At 40.4% G+C, this 18907-nt stretch overlaps 1 protein-coding gene across 2 annotated transcripts in view; it reads right to left on the bottom strand.

Annotated features, from left to right (window-relative positions):
- firrm (fignl1 interacting regulator of recombination and mitosis) overlaps window positions 1-17971 on the bottom strand; it is a 22420-nt gene extending 4449 nt beyond the window's left edge. Inside the window, exons 1-20 of one of the 2 annotated variants that reach the window (XM_078168732.1) lie at window positions 17829-17971; window positions 17451-17578; window positions 16994-17034; window positions 16816-16904; window positions 16106-16210; window positions 15807-15947; window positions 14113-14275; window positions 13298-13382; window positions 13029-13167; window positions 10995-11084; window positions 10798-10862; window positions 10571-10719; window positions 9284-9413; window positions 8902-9088; window positions 7050-7132; window positions 6758-6809; window positions 5839-5928; window positions 1731-1916; window positions 247-366; window positions 51-146 (exon numbers count right to left, since the gene is read on the bottom strand). In XM_078168732.1, the coding sequence (XP_078024858.1) occupies window positions 51-146; window positions 247-366; window positions 1731-1916; window positions 5839-5928; window positions 6758-6809; window positions 7050-7132; window positions 8902-9088; window positions 9284-9413; window positions 10571-10719; window positions 10798-10862; window positions 10995-11084; window positions 13029-13167; window positions 13298-13382; window positions 14113-14275; window positions 15807-15947; window positions 16106-16210; window positions 16816-16904; window positions 16994-17034; window positions 17451-17545 (2106 nt within the window). In that variant the 5' untranslated portion in view covers window positions 17546-17578; window positions 17829-17971. The remainder of the gene's footprint in view (window positions 1-50; window positions 147-246; window positions 367-1730; window positions 1917-5838; window positions 5929-6757; window positions 6810-7049; window positions 7133-8901; window positions 9089-9283; window positions 9414-10570; window positions 10720-10797; window positions 10863-10994; window positions 11085-13028; window positions 13168-13297; window positions 13383-14112; window positions 14276-15806; window positions 15948-16105; window positions 16211-16815; window positions 16905-16993; window positions 17035-17450; window positions 17579-17828) is intronic. The other variant, XM_078168734.1, reaches the window with a different exon arrangement.
- Window positions 17972-18907: the final 936 nt, after the last annotated feature.

Here is an 18907-nt window from a genome sequence, read left to right as displayed (position 1 = left end):
GCAGAAGTTTTCTCCATTAAACAGATGTTTAGTGTGAACTGACAGCTTACCTGACAAATGACTTGAGGCTCAATGTTTTTCACTAAAATGGCTGATATTGACAAGAGCAGCTGCAGAGTACACTGGAGCACAGGGTGGGTCTGCACCTGGAGGATGACAGGTGATAGGTATAACAGCCATGCATTTAATCCACACCTCTGTGTGTGTGTGTGTGTGTGTGGGTATGTGTGTGTATTTCGGTCTCACCTGGTCTGCACTCATTCGTAACCAGAGCTGTGTGACTATCCTCATTGCAGACAACGTGCACTGCTCCTCAGGAGATGATTGCACTCGAACCACCGCTAGGAGGGATAACAGCACCGTGTTCTGGAGACAGCAGGGACTTTGTAAAATCCAACACTTGTGCTTATTTTCCATTCCAATTTTCCCCACCCTGCTTCCTTGCATTGTTTCCTTTGCCGCATTTATTCATTCTGGCAAGAATTTTACTGATAGCAGCTGGCCAACGTGACTGTAAAATACACTGCAACACCCTGACGCACAAGATTGTTTATAGCAATTAATGAAGCTGGAAGAAAGGACATGTCAGTGATGTATCAAGACTAAATACAACTCAAGGACATACTTGAAAGTGTCATTTTCTAAAAGCAACACGAGTAACAAATGATCAGATAACCAGCTGCACATGACGTTTTCTGATCTAAATCATCTCTAGACACTGCAAAGGCCGTGTTCTCATTACATCTGAGCTGTAAAGCTTTTGACAAAGTATCAGATGGATTGTATTCTTTCAGACGCTATCTAGGCTTGCAGATTGATAAATCATAAAAGGTAAAGAGAAATACACAATATGAAAAAAAATGCATAAAAACTATAAACTTATGTTTCAGTGCAAAAAACATCCATGTAACGTCAAAAGGATGAGAGAGTTTTGTCACCTGCAATACTACTACATGAGAAAGTTTTGACTGTCAGCACTGAGATTTCACAGGCCAATGAAGGAGCAAGGCCATTAATAATCTTATCTGTGCCATCTGTTTCAACCATGAGAACAGGCTTATCTTACTCTTGATATCACTTGTTGTGTTTATTTTTCATCGACCCACTCTCTTTTGAGTGCACAAGGGCAGAAATTATGTGTCGACCTTGCTCTGATGTTTGTATTGTCCCTTTTATCTCCATAAACAGTCACTACATTTTCCTTGTTGTCTTCAGGGTAAAATGGAGAGTAAATGCACATTAACACTGTTCGCGCTGATCTCACAATTCCAGTTATATAAGTAATTATGAGATCTTTTCCACTTCATCACTTGGAAATTTTGGGATTGCTTACCGTGTCTTAACTTAAACACAAAGCAGATGTTAACCCATCACTCATTCATACTGGGTGAAGGTAGAAATAATTACTCTACTAATGGTTTCTTTAATTCAATGTAGGAGGAAACTTTTCTTGCATGCCTCCAGTGAACGAAGATTGCAAAACCAATTCTTGATAAATTACATCAAAACAGATGATTTGATACAGTTTTGCTGTTAACTGCAGACCCCTATGACTTCAATTCATAAAGAATTTTCTCAGTTTTATGATTCTTTGTTTACAGAGAACAGTTTTCTTCATGAATTCAAGGTAACACAAGGTGAGTAGCTGATATACAAATGGTCATTTTGTGGGTGAAGTATTCCTTTAAGATTACACCCACGCTACTCCCCATAGCTAAGATTGTCCTCACCACTTTGCCCACTTGACCCAGTTTGTACCCTCCATTCTGCCAGTCGGTCAGAGCTCTTTGAGTAAGGCTGATGATGTCTGTCTCTACACCACGACGGGCATCATGTGACAGAGCTCTGAGGAGAACATGTCGCCACACTGCAAGGTTTTCCACATCAGAGGGGGGGAAACGCGCCACCAGCTCCATCTGGAAAAACAAAATGATATCAAGGTTATGATCTTGCAAAGGCCAATGTTTGTTTGGTTTTTTTTTTAAATATACAGAGACAATCAACAAGCGTCATCCAAAACCTGGGCTGAACTGGACTCTAGACCGGTGGTTTTAAAGAAAACTATGTTTAAGATTGTTTTAAATTATAAGTCTATAATAACCTGAAAATAAGAATTCCTTATGTTTTTGCTACCTTAGAATGAGCCGTCTACATCTACATTCAAAGTGGATCCTCTTCCATGGAGTCTACCATGTTGCTCTACAGTAGCCAAGAAGAGACAAACTAAAACACTGGCTCTATTTTCACTTTGGCCACCATAGTTCTCCTACACACTTGGCACACAGGAGAAGTCGCAGTTCTGCAACCTCATTGCTAGATGCCACTAAATCCTTCACACTAGGCTTTTAGAGGAGTAAACCTGAGTAAACGTGGAGAAACTTTACAATGCAGGTAATGCTGTGCAGGGCGTGAGGGGTCACTAAATGGTTTGATGAGCATAAAAGTGATGAATCGTATGATCTGGCCTTGCTGTCACTAGATGTCAATCCAGCTATCTACTTTGTTGATTCCTCATGTTACCTACATGTATATGAAATATAAAAAATCTCTGTATTTATATCAAATATAATGTCCTATTTTAAAATTGTGTGATGAATACTCTGCCTCTAAATGTTTAAGGCCACAACAAGACAAAGCAACTTTTTAAACCACTTTAATTTTGGAACTTGTGAAATGAAAGGTTAAAGACACGATGTACCCCACACTGATGCTTTCACAAGTCAATTATGAGTCTCTCTGTATTAAAGGACAGCCAACTTTTATGGCAAACAGAGTGATATTCAAAATATGCACTTTTTCTCACTTGCACTTTATGTATGTTATGTGTTATGAAGGTTCATTAGTACGGTTTTGTATTTCTCTGTAATGTAGCACAGTGTTAAAGGACAACTTTGGTATTTTTCAACCTGGGCTCTATTTCCCCATGTGTATGTGTGCGTATGATTCATGGGTACAACTCGTTCTAAAATTGGTTCAGCCGGGAGCCGCGAAACGAGCTAAAACAGTAACGGGGGCAAATACGTCCCGTATAAATTTGCACATTAAAAGTGCTTTTTTTTCGCCACTGACCGGTTCAGATCGCCAGTGTTATCTCTGTAAATAGCAGTGACCCCGGGGTAGTGGTGAGTGTGGTATGAGTGGAGTCAGCTGTCAGTCAGTGTTGGAGCAGAGAGGGGGAGGGCTGCCGCGCTGGGTACTGTAAGTGAGTATGTGTGTATGAAGTGTGTGTGTTACGCTAGAAGAGTCAGAGTTTGGGACGGAGTCTTTTACAGGGTTCCTACACATTTGGAATTTCAAAATTCCATACTTTTCCATACCCAAATTTCCAGACTTCTCAGGTTTTTTATTTTTTTCCCAGAGAATATGCAACATCTGAGTAAATATATCAGTGTATCATATTTCACATCATATTTAATTATTCTTAATAGCTGATTGTAGCCAAGTACCATAATGCAGTGATGCAAACACAGGTATGGTGAAAAAAGAGAGAGCCTCTGAACTTCTAGGGGGTCGGGGGGCATGCCCCCCCCCGGAAGAAAAGTTGGACTATTTTAAAGTTAAAATACATCAATCTGGTGCACTTCGGGAGCAAATTTAGGAGGCTAGATATATGAAGAACTTCGTGTTTCTGTAAACAATTTTGGCCACAGTAAGCTAAATATCTAAAATATGCATTAACCAAGCTAAAAAGGCCAGAGAACGTCATGAGCAAAAGTCCCCAGTTTGCTTAACAAAGTGACAGTGTTAAAAAAACAAACAAAAGCAATATAGGCTATATGTTAATAGGTCAGTATTAATATTTTATTGTTCCAAGTTTTCTATTTCCAGTCTGGTTTAAAACAGTTTCTAACAAACAGAGAGATGCTTTATAACCACACTAAACACATATCCTAATGATGATGAAAAATACTCTGTACTTAAGTCATAATAATTCTTAAATGTGCCTTAGCCTACTTTTAATATTTGTAAATTATTATTATTACTATTATTTCTAGTCTCTACATCTGTTAAATCAGACAAGCTGATGTTCACAAAATTATTGACAAGGATTTTTTATCTGTTTTATCTGTCATTTTATTCTGTTGTAGCTTATGATTACAGGCTGTTGTTACTTAGTTGAAAATAACTGTTTTGCTGTCACTGAAACAGAAGTTTTTTACAGACAGGCTACCATAACAACTCCGCCTCTTTCACATGAACACGCTCATTGCTGGAAAACACAGAGATGACAGAGCGAGTTGATAACCAGCTTTGTAGTACTGGTTATCCTGGATGAGTGCTGTTAGGCTCTGTGAAGCCAGCTCACCTAAAGAAAGCCTGGCTATGTTAAACGTGCATCGTAGTACAGGTCGACCGGGGGAGAGCGAGTATCAGAGCGGAGACAGTGGAGTGACAGACTGCGGGAGAGCGAAAGGCAGGCGAGCAGTGACACACATCCTGCGACTAGAGTTGCTTTACCTGCGACAGCTGTTTTATTTTTATTCTCCCCTTCCTCAATGCAGTTCCATCATGTAGCATGACAAAAATAGGATTTATTATGAATCGTTAAGGGCATCTGTCAGTTAAATTATTTTTGGAAATACCTAATTTTCTATTTTAGAAAACAGTATTTTAGAACAGTGGTAATAGTCTATTTTTTCATACTTTATTTTTCATTTTCCATACTTTTTAATACCTGGAAATTGATCAAATTTATTTCCATACTTTTCCATACTTTCCATACTTGCGTAGGAACCCTGCTTTTACATGCTACCCCCTGGAGTGTTACCGGAGTTTCTGGAGTGCTCAAATGAACGGGCCTTTTTCCCGAACGCAAGAACAGGATGTCGCGCAACACCCCATACAGCTTTCACAGGTTGCCTTTGTCGGATGGCGAGATGCTGAAGTTGTGGCTAGTTGTGCTACAAATGGATGCTAACACTCCTCTCCAGACACTGCGCCTTGCAGACCATCGGGTCTGCAGTGCTCACTTCTCCCAAGACGACTACTGCCAGCCGAAGAAGAGAAGACATCCAATCCCGAAACACCTCTTCCTCAAGAAAACAGCTGTCCCACGAGTAGAGAGAGCTACAGACACAGTGGAGCAAAGCTCGTGACATCACACAGCCCAAAGGTAAGGGAAAGGCTAGTATGCTATTTACAGAGACAACAATGGCGATCTGAACTGGTCAGTGGCGAAAAAAAGCACTTTTAATGCGCAAACTTGTACGGGACGCATTTGCCCCCGTTACTGTTTTAGCTCGTTTCGCAGCTCCCGGCTGCATCCGCCTCCCTCGATACTGAACCAATTTTAGAACGAGTTGTACCTATGAATCATACACACACATACACATGGGGAAATAGGGCCCAGGTTGAAAAATACCAAAGTTTTCCTTTAACAATGTTACTGATACTATTCTTTCTCAGGCCTTGAACTCAAACCACTGTGTTGCCCCGCCCAAAATATAATTTAATAATTAAATTAATATTGTAAACATGCAGTCAACTAATGGCCCTAAATGACAACTATTGGTCAACTGAGAAAGACAGCCCTAACTTAATAACTATTAGATGTTAGTCAAAAACTTGGAATACAAAGTTTAGATATTTTCCATTGTTTAAGTCACTCTTCCAATGTTCTCCATCTTTTATCTTATTTGCCCTTTCCATGTTCACATACATTTACTGTACTGTCAATATGGTGGTATTAACAGTGTGTACTCTGTTTTGGGGTGAATTTCAATTGCAAAACTGATAATGATTATTAACAATAATTAATAAACAAATAGATGTGACTTGACACTCTAAATTAATTTGTGAGTTCATAAAAATCTAATTTCAGTTCCCAGCATTACTGACCTGGTGGTTCGGCGTCATGAGGAAAACCATGCGTCTGAGCAGCAGGCCCAGGTGGACCAACTGGTAACACTCAGTGGTGCAGGCTTTCACCTGGGGGTGAAACGAGAGAAGCAGAGAGGAGGTGAGGAACGGCGTGAGTGTCAGTGTGAAGGCTCAGGAGGAGTCAAAATCACCAGGGCATCAGGGCAGAGGAAAGGTCAAGAACTGAAGGAGGGGGATGTGTATGGAAACGAGCAGGATCCAGCTTAATCTGATGACATAATGACGTAAGGTTATGAAAAAGTGTCCCAGAGGTCCAACAACACCAATTGTCACCTCTGCTGGGGTGCCACAGAAAACAGGAAAGACTCCATGCTAATCCATAACCCTACAGAGAGATTAAGGGGATTTAGAGTTATTTTAGAAAGTGTTGAGGAAGAGGTCACAGACATGGAGAAACATCTGTGACCCTGTGATGTCAAGATGGTGAGAGCCAAGATTCTAGGGAGTCTGTAGACTGTGTCTGAAAAATATAACAAGTCCACAAAATAACGGTCTCCAGAGCATCTTTATAATTCTTGTCTGAAAAGCGCGATACTGGATTTTTTTTGTTGCTATCCGATATGCCGACACGTAACAGCTCATTTGACCGATACCGATATCGATATCTCCACTTTTTCCCCACCAAATTTTAGTGATTATGAAGTCTCTTCTGTAGTGGAATTAACATCTTAATATGCATGCACACTCTTATCGTGATGGCCAACCAGCAGATGGAGACATGAAATACAATGATTTTCAATGTATGTAATATTTATTAATGTGCAACTTAAGAAAAAGCATGTTGGCCGATTCTGACAGTTCATTTTAAAGCCAATATTGGCCGATACTGATGACGTGCATCCCAACTGTATTGTGTGTTTTCCTGGTCTCTACCTACCAGTTGAGCAACGAGGAGGACATGATGTAGACAAAGTTCTGCTGTCCCATACCTGTCAGCAGAGAAGATGAAATCAGCACCAGATTTAATACAGTGCAGAAAAAAAAACATGTTAAAAATGCTTACAAGACTTGGGTGAAACAGTTGCTGTAATAAGTCTAAAGGTGAAATGAAGGGTTTGTTATATACTGTAGCATGACACAGTGTGCCCAAGAGTATGCCCCGATCAAAATACAGCTACCCAGTGGACACTTTTTCATTTATTGCTACTGATACACGTGAACACTCTCACCGTGCTGTAAAGCACCACACATCTGTTGCCAGCAGAGCGGACTGAGTATCAGCCTGCAGCACAGCGTTGACCAAACAACGCTCCTGGGAAAGAGATAAAGGAGAGGGGAATTCACAAAGACAGCAGGAGGGTGTGAATGAAAGAAAACGCAGGACACAGAAAAAAATAAGGTATCACGAACTTCAACACCAATAGTAAAAACCAAAGTGAAAGAATAACTTGCGTTGAATGACAGGAAATCCTTTTACTAACACACAGCACAGCTAGAAAACAATGTGAATAGATATGCAAATTAAACAAATGACTCAAAAGTTTAAATAATACTTAATTTTTGATAAAGACGTTTACTTCAACATTTGAGAGCTAAAAATAACAAAATCAAATAATGGACAGAATTTATTTTTAATATGACCACATAACAAATGTGCTAGACACACATCTCTAAAACTAGTTTAGAATTTGGTGGATTATTTCATGGTTCCACTTTTTTTTTATTAACATTCACCCTAATAGTAAATAAAAACAAACATACCATAACATACTTAAGGTCAAGCCCATCAAATAATGATAAAATGCAGCCTATGAATGCTAATTACGGTTGGGTAATATGACAGAATATACTGTGCAATGGTACCAGTACAGATTTGGCAATACTGTTCCTAATGCAGAGACTATTTGGAGCAGGTTATATAGTTAATCAAGGCTGGACTCTGGCAAGATTTTGTGATTCTTGCAAATCCAGCTGCCTTGCAAGTTGATTTGGGCAGACATGGAGGAAGAGAATGAAGTTGTAAATACAGAAACCTGTAACACTCGAAACTATTATTCTTAGGAATCCCAAAGCTTCCATTTTTAAAAGAATTTTTCTGTTTTCAGCCCTTTGCAAATTTCCCCACGGTGGGCCGATTAAAGGATTATCAATATTGGCCAACAATACCTTCCAACCTATCAGTAGGGCTGTACTTAAAACACCTTTTATATTAGTAAAGTAACCCAAAGTGATAAAGTCAAACTCATGGCAAGCATCCATTTACAGATGGGTTTAAGGTCAGGTCAGGTCTACGTGAGACTCAGGACAAAATGAATGAAGACAAATCCTGGCAACCTATCATATCCCTGCTGTGACAAAGTCCACCCCAACTGTTGCCAAGCACCACACCCGCAAGAAATCCTGTTCATATCACATCAAACGTTCTTGATTATCTGCAAGAAAGCCTGCCAATCCTCTGGCCAATTAAATTTCTGCAGGTTCTGCCAACAGCACATATACTGGAAAAAAATTAGAGTAGCTGGGTCGTATCTACTACTACCACCACTACTATTACTACAACTACTACCACTACCACTACTACTATGAAAAATGCACAGAGTTTTCTCCTGAGGTTTGATAATAAGACACAATGGCCGTGAAAAAACTGTTTTGACTTTGAATTTCCTTTTTTCTTTGGCTGGGATCTTTGAGGAAATTTATTCCCTGCACAACAGAGGTCCAACAGCAAGCAGTGTGCGTGTTGCTTTCTACTTATAAAAACAAACTGTCAGGACAGAAGATGCCGTGACATAAAAAACAACTTTTGGTTTCAGTTTAAGGATAGTTTATTTTCTCAATCACTCCCTTATACTGATTCTGTTATTTCAAACTAAATCCCCATTCCTTATCTCTACTTTAAAATGCTTATTTTTTGGAAGGGCAGACATGTTGCCTGAATCAAAACATACATAATGAAACAAACTTATAAGCATGTCTGTCTATACATGTTTGTCAATAAACGTTATTAACACAACAGTGTGAAATGACTTCCACAAATGGTGCTTATGATACAATGTATGTAGTCATGTGTGTAGACCTCACCAGCACAGGGAAGTACACTGCGGGAAGCGCAGCCACACTGGCACAGAGCTGCACGCAGATGTGGTTGTGTAGAGTGACCTGGACCTGTGCCTGACCCTTCATCATCACCCCTGGCAACAGCACTGGCATCCGACGCTCGGTACAGCATCGCCTGAAACTAGTGAACAAGGCCTGGTAGAGAGGAAGTCTGGAAACAGAAGGGATGGGGAAAAAACATGAGCATTTTAGACATACATTTGTCAACAAATTAGCTTAAATACACAACTGAATGGTATAATCTCTTCCAGGAGTGCTGAGTGAAACTTCAAAGTCTACTTCATGCATGTCAATATTTAACTCTTCAAGTCCTTAAAGTCTAACGTGCTTTTTATTTATTTATTACCTGGGTGTGTCCTCTGAAAACTGGCTGCCTGTGTACCAAAGCTGCAGCACCTCCTCTGGTTGGGAGGTCAGCTGACCCAGAACGCTCATCAGCAGAAGACACTGAGGAAGCTCGTGTTCAGGACTTAACCCTGCACACAAACAAGACAAGGGTCATTCCAGGATTTTATGTTGTATTTTTTTGTGGAACAAATGTCAGTCAGCAACTAGAAACATGATGCCAACAGTCTTTTGAGTAAACGCATTAGGTCAACATTTCCCAAAGATGCAAAAAGTCCTAAATATACTAGTTGTCCGAGGAAGTACAGGATTAGCGAGTCAGCAACCATGTGTCCTGAGGGTTCCTTTACATTGCATATGCTAATACATGAGACTCCTGTGTCCAACTGCATACTATACATTATATAAGTGATGGACTGGTATCGGCGCATATGCTGATTTCATTCACTGTGTCGGACAGGAGAAGTGGGATTGAAGCCATACTTCAATATACAGTACCAGCGTTGATGAGTTTTAAGTGACTAGTATGCTAACACGACGTGACAACATGAATTATAGATTACACTGTCAGCATTAAAAGTGTATCAAACATGTCTCTACTAAAAAGGAAAACAGAAAAGCATTTATCAACCTTGCAACAGTCAGTACGTTTACATGCACGCAGTAGTCGACCTAAGCTCATAGCTCTGCTAATCAGTCAAGTCGGACTTCTCATCTTGTCTGAGTATACATGCAGAAGAGAAAATCGAATTTCTGACCAAGTACGTCTGACTGAGCCTCGAAAGGCGGCGCTGTGTCCTTTTTAATATAGTGCGCATTGAACTAGTTACTGTTGACGCGAAGAGGAAGCTAACGACGAATGAAGATGGTGGAGCATGAATGTAGTTTCCTCGTCCGTCCAGAAGTGATTCTTCTGCTTCTTGGTCGCCATGGTGTTTGTTTGTCTGTTTTTCTGGGGGTTACTGCACTGCTGTATACTGAACTGCTGCTACGTCATCTCCTTCTTTTTCCGGGTAAAAGCCTGCGAAAGAAAAAGTGGTGCATGCGCAGAACGCAGAGTCCAACTCCACTAAGTGGATACATCCAGCAATAGTTAATTTTCAATCAAATTATCTAGGTGTGTTTGTTGAGCTACGGATAGTCCAATTTTAGTCGGACTAATCTGTTTACATGCATTTAAAAGTCCAGTTTCAGTCAGACCAAACCAATAATTCGATTTTCTCAAGCTGCATGTAAACGTACTGAGTATCTAGGAGAAAGAGGAAAGTGAGGACAAGCTTTAACTCACGCAGGTCCTGCTGGAGAACAACTTCAGCAAAGGCTCTTAAAGGCAACAGCTGTAGCAGAAGGGCATCCATGGGAACCAGAGCTGCTGCATTCAGCTCCCCGGACAGAGCCGAGGGCAGTGTCGGAGCACACAAACTGGGAGGGAACTTACTGAAAGACATCAAAATGTACATTTACGCACGACTCAATGAATGACAACTCAAAGGATAAATTGTAGTCTGCCCATACCTGACGACTTGGAGGTAGAGTTTGTGAAAGCAGCTACAATACTTTGTCAGAAAACATTTGAATTCCTGTTCAAAGGATAAAGAATATGAGTTTAGCTGCTTTGTATTCTATGGTAGAGAAAAATTCAACAGACATAGAGATGGCACAATTTTTTATAGAGTAAAGACAGGGTCAAAGAGATCCACATTTCTCAGTACCTTTATGTAATGAACCAAAGTGTTGGCAAAAAATCTGCACATCTTTGCAGTTTTCTGGAACAGCTTGTATTCTGGGCTTTGTGTTGCCTCCTTTAAAAAAGGGACAACATAGCATTAACAAAAAAGGGGCCAAAGATCAGGTCTACTCTGATAAACCTTGTGTCACTTTCTTTCCTGAGAACACAGGGCTATAGTGCAAGACAAAATCCAAACACATACAGTACAGGCCAAAAGTTTGGACACACCTTCTGATTCAGAGTTATGTACTTAACAAAAAAAAGGTGAAATAACTGAAAACATGTTTTATATTCTAGTTTCTTCAAAATAGCCACCCTTTGCTCTGATTACTGCTTTGCACACTCTTGGCATTCTCTCAATGAGCTTCAAGAGGTAGTCACCTGAAATGGTTTTCCAACAGTCTTGAAGGAGTTCCCAGAGGTGTTTAGCACTTGTTGGCCCCTTTGCCTTCACTCTGCGGTCCAGCTCACCCCAAACCATCTCGATTGGGTTCAGGTCCGGTGACTGTGGAGGCCAGGTCATCTGCCGCAGCACTCCATCACTCTCCTTCTTGGTCAAATAGCCCTTACACAGCCTGGAGGTGTGTTTGGGGTCATTGTCCTGTTGAAAAATAAATGATCGTCCAACTAAATGCAAACCGGATGGGATGGCATGTCGCTGCAGGATGCTGTGGTAGCCATGCTGGTTCAGTGTGCCTTCAATTTTGAATAAATCCCCAACAGTGTCACCAGCAAAACACCCCCACACCATCACACCTCCTCCTCCATGCTTCACAGTGGGAACCAGGCATGTGGAATCCATCCGTTCACCTTTTCTGCGTCTCACAAAGACACGGCGGTTGGAACCAAAGATCTCAAATTTGGACTCATCAGACCAAAGCACAGATTTCCACTGGTCTAATGTCCATTCCTTCTGTTTCTTGGCCCAAACAAATCTCTTCTGCTTGTTGCCTCTCCTTAGCAGTGGTTCCTAGCAGCTATTTGACCATGAAGGCCTGATTGGCGCAGTCTCCTCTTAACAGTTGTTCTAGAGATGGGTCTGCTGCTAGAACTCTGTGTGGCATTCATCTGGTCTCTGATCTGAGCTGCTGTTAACTTGCGATTTCTGAGGCTGGTGACTCGGATGAACTTATCCTCAGAAGCAGAGGTGACTCTTGGTCTTCCTTTCCTGGGTCGGTCCTCATGTGTGCCAGTTTCGTTGTAGCGCTTGATGGTTTTTGCGACTCCACTTGGGGACACATTTAAAGTTTTTGCAATTTTCCGGACTGACTGACCTTCATTTCTTAAAGTAATGATGGCCACTCGTTTTTCTTTAGTTAGCTGATTGGTTCTTGCCATAATATGAATTTTAACAGTTGTCCAATAGGGCTGTCGGCTGTGTATTAACCTGACTTCTGCACAACACAACTGATGGTCCCAACCCCATTGATAAAGCAAGAAATTCCACTAATTAAGCCTGATAAGGCACACCTGTGAAGTGGAAACCATTTCAGGTGACTACCTCTTGAAGCTCATGGAGAGAATGCCAAGAGTGTGCAAAGCAGTAATCAGAGCAAAGGGTGGCTATTTTGAAGAAACTAGAATATAAAACATGTTTTCAGTTATTTCACCTTTTTTTGTTAAGTACATAACTCCACATGTGTTCATTCATAGTTTTGATGCCTTCAGTGAGAATCTACAATGTAAATAGTCATGAAAATAAAGAAAACACATTGAATGAGAAGGTGTGTCCAAACTTTTGGCCCAAATGTGCTGACTCTCATTGATAACAGGACTGTGCTATAATCGGGCTACCCATTTACATTTTTTACACTGAGCTTACACTGATTCTCTAGTAAACAAAAAATACAGCTAAGGAGCAATGAGTTCATACTTTTTAATCTAAATTGTTTATAAACTTTAAAGGAAGTCAAGAGGAACAATAAATACTCATTCAATAGTCAATTCAATATAAAAAGCTGCTAAAAAGGTATAAATAATATTTGTTCTTTATTTAACTACCAATCAGTTTTCTTACCTGCAGACCAGCATTTTTAATCTGTTCAGCCAGCTCCACACAGTTGTGGAAGGAGGTCAACAAGTTGTCACACAGGCTGTTGCTGATGTCACTGTGATGTAGATGTTCCTCCACCAGTGCATGGTACTTCAAACTCTGTCTGAACATAAGTAGCCAAATTAAATATTAAATTTATCCAACTCCTTTAACATAATGATTCATCTAATATGACAAAAAATGTGAAATTAATTAAAAACATAAATGTCAACATGAGTGTCTGCTTTACTGACTTGATGAGGAATTTCCATGTGTTAGCATGCAGTGCTATGTCCAGGTTGGAGATAATAGAGCAGATATCCAGCAGGTTGTGAATCACTGAGGAAGATGAAAAATTACTTGCATTGAAGGTATACAAATACAATAATAATAATAATAATGATAATACTAATAATAAACTTTATCTATATAGCACCTTTCATATAAGAAATGCAGCACAAAGTACTTTACAATAAGGGCAGGATACGCACTGAGTGCTCCACATGAAAATAGACACAGTGAACATAAAAGAGAACTGATTCATAAAATCATAGAATTGTAAAACTATAAATCATAAAGTAAGATTTTAAAGCGTTGCAGCAGCATGAAGTGTAAAAAGAAAGTAAAAGCCTAAAAAGAAAGCATTTTAGGCCTGTAGCAGGAAGTCAGAGCTGGTTAAAGTCTAAAGTGAACAGATATGTTTTTAACTTTCTTTTAAATCCCAGATCTTCTTTGGCTGTTGCTGGGAACCTCCAATAAACCAGCAGCAAAAGATCGCAGTGTTCTTGGAGGAAAGTAATTAACAAGGGAGTTAGCACTGCTTGGTCCCAGCCCATGTAGGGCTTTGTATACAAGGAGGAGGACCATAAAATCAATTCTAAATGTAAGAGGAAGTCAGTGCAGAGCAGCTAGGACTGGCCTGATGTGCTCTCTCCTCTTGTTTCTGGTTAATAGCCGAGCTGCAGAGTTTTGAATGAGCTGAAGTCTCTCAGTGGTGAATGACAGAAGGGCTTAATTACAAAGGGCGTGGCAGTGGCAAACAGACAGAAACACACAGAAATATACACACCTGTTACGATGTCAGAGACCTCTTCCTCTGAGGCACTGCTGTCCAGGGAGATCCCGTCCAGCAGCTCCAACAGACCCTTCTGAAGGGAGTAGGCCTCCTTGAAGAGTCCCTGCAGCAGATCAGCCACCAGGGACAATCGGCCACAGTAAACTACTTCACTCTCCTGAAGACAAAATGCAGAATACAATTAAACTTACTATTTTCATCTCTCCTTGGGTAATGGATTTTATGTTCCCTTGCATCCAGGGCAGGAATTTATTTGGCCTTGTGCCCTTGAAAAAAATATCTGCCCTAAAGCCACAGTGGCCTTGATGCCCCGCCCGCACTGCCCCAGGTGATTTTGCAGTTTTCTCCTCTGCCTCTTTCCTGTCAACATGGCTTTGACACCTGCGTCTTTTGAGGAGCTAATGCGTCTTTTGAGGACATTCTGGATTCTTATTGGGCAACATCAAATGAGACGATGCGTACATCACCAGTGGTGGGTTTGACTCAAGCCTGGCATGAACCGCTCAGACGGGCTATAACAACAGTTTGACACCAATCTCTCACCGGCCAACCAAGAGACTTCATCAAACGCCCGGGCAGGGATCGGTACCGAGACCCAGTAATAAACGACCCAAGGCAAATTTAATCAAGACCGTAATAACAGTAAGCTCCGCCATTATCGGCGTTACTTTTTAAAGTTTCGGTTTCATCATCATTCTGCAGCCTCTCTCCTGCTCACTGCATGTCAGGGCTGACCTCCTCCTCACAGCGCGCACGCTCACACTCACACACACACACACACACACACACACACACACACACACACACAAAAGACTGGAGTCAGACATCAGCAGAGAGGCCGCGGTGCAGATGAGGGGAATATAACTTCAAGATCACTCTAGTTAACAACAGCTACACTTGTTACTGTAAATAAGTGCAATAAAACCTCTGCCAGCCAAGCCAATACTTTATCAATACATGTGATCAGCATGTAGAAAGCCATATTTCAACCCGCTCTGTCGTTGAAATAGGATTCTCTCATTCACCGCTATTATGATTTACGATCATGGTCGACACAAGCATATCGCGCTTGCAGTGCTAACAGCAAAGTGTTAAAGACACTGCTTGCATCCCTATGTATTCATGTTTCATACAGCGAAAATATGCTTATCACTGCAGGTTCCGGCTAATGACATCCTCTTGAGCTGTTGACACCTCAGATAATACTAAAAGGCTATAATAACAAGAAACAGGAAAACAGGGGAAAAAAGCTGCTGATTTGCTCCAGGTACCTTTGTACTGCAAATGCTATTTTTAAAATCCAGTGTCACCTGAACTTTGGAAATACTGACTTATTTTTTAATCCAATTTTTACCCATTTTTAAACAGTAAAAATAAACACTGATAAATTCCTATTTTTTGTTTCACAAAGAAACTGAAAATAATGAGCTGTAGGTATAAATAAATCCCCCACTACTTAGTGTTAGATGTGAGTTTGCTGTGTATTGTTAGTAAAACAATTCATGCACTTATTCACAAAATTTAAACCACTCATTTTAGGCATTTTCTGTGCATAATGATAGCATAGTTATCTTATGAATCTTTACAATTCCATCTTAGTAACAATAACATGATTATTTTATAAATAACAATGTGAAAAATACTTTCACTTTAGATTTCACAGTCATTGCTGAAGTAAACAGACTAACCCTGCAGTGCTGAAAGGTTTCCCTCAGGACTTTCAGGATACAAGTTGGTAATGAACGGATGGCATCTAAGTCAGGGGCTTCCTCAAATCTGCCAATGTGACGCACACAAGTGGACAATGCATCAATTATCTGCATCATTGCCTGAAACAGAAAGAAAAATCTTGTGAAAATGTAGGTCAGGAATGAAACGAGAACAATGTTTTGTAGAAAATACATATCAGGTTGTGAGGTACTAACTGAACCATTTTCAAATACACAGCTTTGTGATGTAACAACTACGTCAGTAAAGACAACAGTACCTGCAGAATGTTCCTTAGTAAGGCACACAGTTCGGTGTTTTGACTGGACAGCCCTCCAACCTGGTCCAAGATTTCTTTCATCATGCTGTCAAACATTGTCACCGCCTGCAGACATTTGTGACACACAAGGACAGAAATTTTCACACAGACAAATCAATACACGTTTAGGGGAAGACATGAATAAACCAGTAATTCACAAAAATTCTATCAACAAATAATACAATCATAAGAGATCCTTCACAAGGCAAAGACTAGGTGTGACTAATTTTGCAGAAATCCCACTGTCTAATCTAAAACAGATTCAGGGTCTAGAAGAAGAAGATGATACACTTCATTAATCCTTGAGGGGAATTAAAACATTTTTCTCTCTGTTGTCATACACACACAGGCCCATGCACAAACAGGACCAATACACGCATTAAATGGAGAGATGTCAGAGCAAGGGGCTGCCTTGGACAGGCGCCCCAAGCAGTTGAGGGTTCAGCGCCTTGCCTAAGGGTACAGTGGCAGTGCCCAGGAGGCAAACTGGCACCTCTCCAGCTACCAGTCTACGCTGGGACATGGGATCCTCTGGTTCCCAAGCCAAGTCCCTATGGACTGAGCTACACTTTCAGAAAAAGTGAAATCTAAAATTGACCTTGCAATGTCATATGAGCTGTTTAGGTCCTAAAGACAGCATGCCTACATTATTATTATTTATTTTTTTTTACCTTTGGTAAGATCTTAGAGAAGCACTCATCTTCCAGTTCAGACAAACCAATATGAGGGAGGAACATGTCTGTAATGATCTTCAGTATACCTGGAAATCATAGGGGATGTTATGTTTTAAAGACAGTTCATACAAAGTGAGCAGTCTGTAATTACAAATGGAGTAATGAAGAAACTTACGTATATGATCATCCCAGCTCTCAGAGTTATTATGCAAAGAGTGCAAACAGTCAAGGAAAAGCACAAAATCCCATTAAATTCATTTCCAATGCATAATTATGCCAAATATCAAGATTGCAAACGAAAATGATGATATAAAAGCGTCAGCAAAACACAAACTTGTGCCCAGCATCACTCAGAAAATAAACATTTACCAAATATTATCATCTTGAAAGGGCTTTATGATTTTGGTGTTCAGTATAAATCATAAGAACAGACATACTGTCTACACCACATTAAAAAGTTAATAAATAACATGCATTTTAAACTATAGACCTAATCCCAAATATTGTATTTTCCCCCACGCTTTGTGGTTTCTAAAACTTTATATGTCCTGTATAACACTGGACCTTCCTTACAGAAATTATTTGCGTGATGCTATGAATCATGTCACAAGAATAAAGTTTGAGAGGATATGGTGAGTTTGGGCAGGACAGACTTGAGCTTCTGGCGACAGGTTTCCTGACTCCACTGCACCACCTCGTCCAGGAGAGAAGTGTTGGTCTGGGACATGATGACAACAGTCACCGGGGGAGCTCAGGACCACTGTCCGAATAACACAAGGTTACACAACAATGTCACCGAGTGAGTCACAAGTGACTCAATTTAGTACGATAGCTTTATCTGTATTTTCGTACATAAGCCGATGTTATTATGGAATTCGCTTCCTGTTTAGACTGGAGAGAACACAGACTAACGTTAGCTTGTGTGTTTGCTAGGGTATGTTATGCTAACGGTAACATTTAACGTTAGCATGATAGCTGACGTTAACTTGTAAACACGTAAAACTTCTTACCATAAATCATAAACTGTATCTTCTGACCAGAAACATTAAGTCACAACGACGTGTTTGTTTCTCTCGACGTCGCCATTACATTTTGTTAACAGCTAAATTGTGTAACCCACACAGTGAGGAAAACGAAGACAGACCGCGCGCCGTTGTTTGAATCGGATGTGACGTAGTGGGCAAACGGCTCATCTACCCTCACTCTGATTGGTTGAAATGTTACACTGCAAAGTTTTCAACCAATAGGAGAACTCAATAACTGCAAAGCGCTGAAAAAAGCAACCATCACTGTAAAGTGACGGGGGAGCAAATTAAAGGTGAAATACAAATAAATACATATTTTCTGTATATAGACATCTGTTAATAAAATAAATTCAAAGTCATTCATATGTTTCAGACATTTTTCATTTATTGTGGAAAAGATTATTTTATTGTCACATGTGCCCCATTTAATAAACGTATTGTATGATTCAAATTTAACAGAGTTTGAAAATATTTGTGCTTAATTAATAATCATATGAAGAGGGGCATCAACAATGAGACCTTCATGAGGATTAACTATACAAAGCAAGAAAGATAGGTATATAATACTAATATTGCAGTTATTTATTGTAATCCAAATAATGATTTCCGTTGAATCCTGATCTTGGCGGGCTGGAGTCTATCTGACACTGGGCAGGAGGCGGGGTATACCCTGGACAGGTCACCAGACTATCACAGGGCTGACACATAGAGACAGACCATCAGTCATGTCACAATCACACCTACGGCCAATTTAGAGTCACCAATTGACCTGCACATCTTTAGACTGTGGGAGGAATTACCCTGAGTAAACTTAGGCTGACACGGGGACAACATGCAAACTCCACACAGAAGAGCCCCATCCTGGGTTCAAACCAGTGACCCTCTGGCTGTGAGGTGACACTGCTAACCACTGCACCACCATGCCGCCCATAATGATGACAGATGATTTGGTTTTTACATATCAAGCTTACATAGTCAACTGTGGCAGCTGAGTTGTCTTTAGGATACATGAAGTCCTGTATCTTTACAGGTTTTGGTTCTGTCTCTTCAACAAGCAGTTTATA

The sequence above is a fragment of the Epinephelus lanceolatus genome, chromosome 6, assembly GCF_041903045.1.
Source record: "Epinephelus lanceolatus isolate andai-2023 chromosome 6, ASM4190304v1, whole genome shotgun sequence".
In the NCBI taxonomy this organism is placed as follows: domain Eukaryota; kingdom Metazoa; phylum Chordata; class Actinopteri; order Perciformes; family Serranidae; genus Epinephelus; species Epinephelus lanceolatus.
Note: the sequence above shows the minus strand (reverse complement) of the source record. Positions and strands in the feature narration are given on the sequence as shown.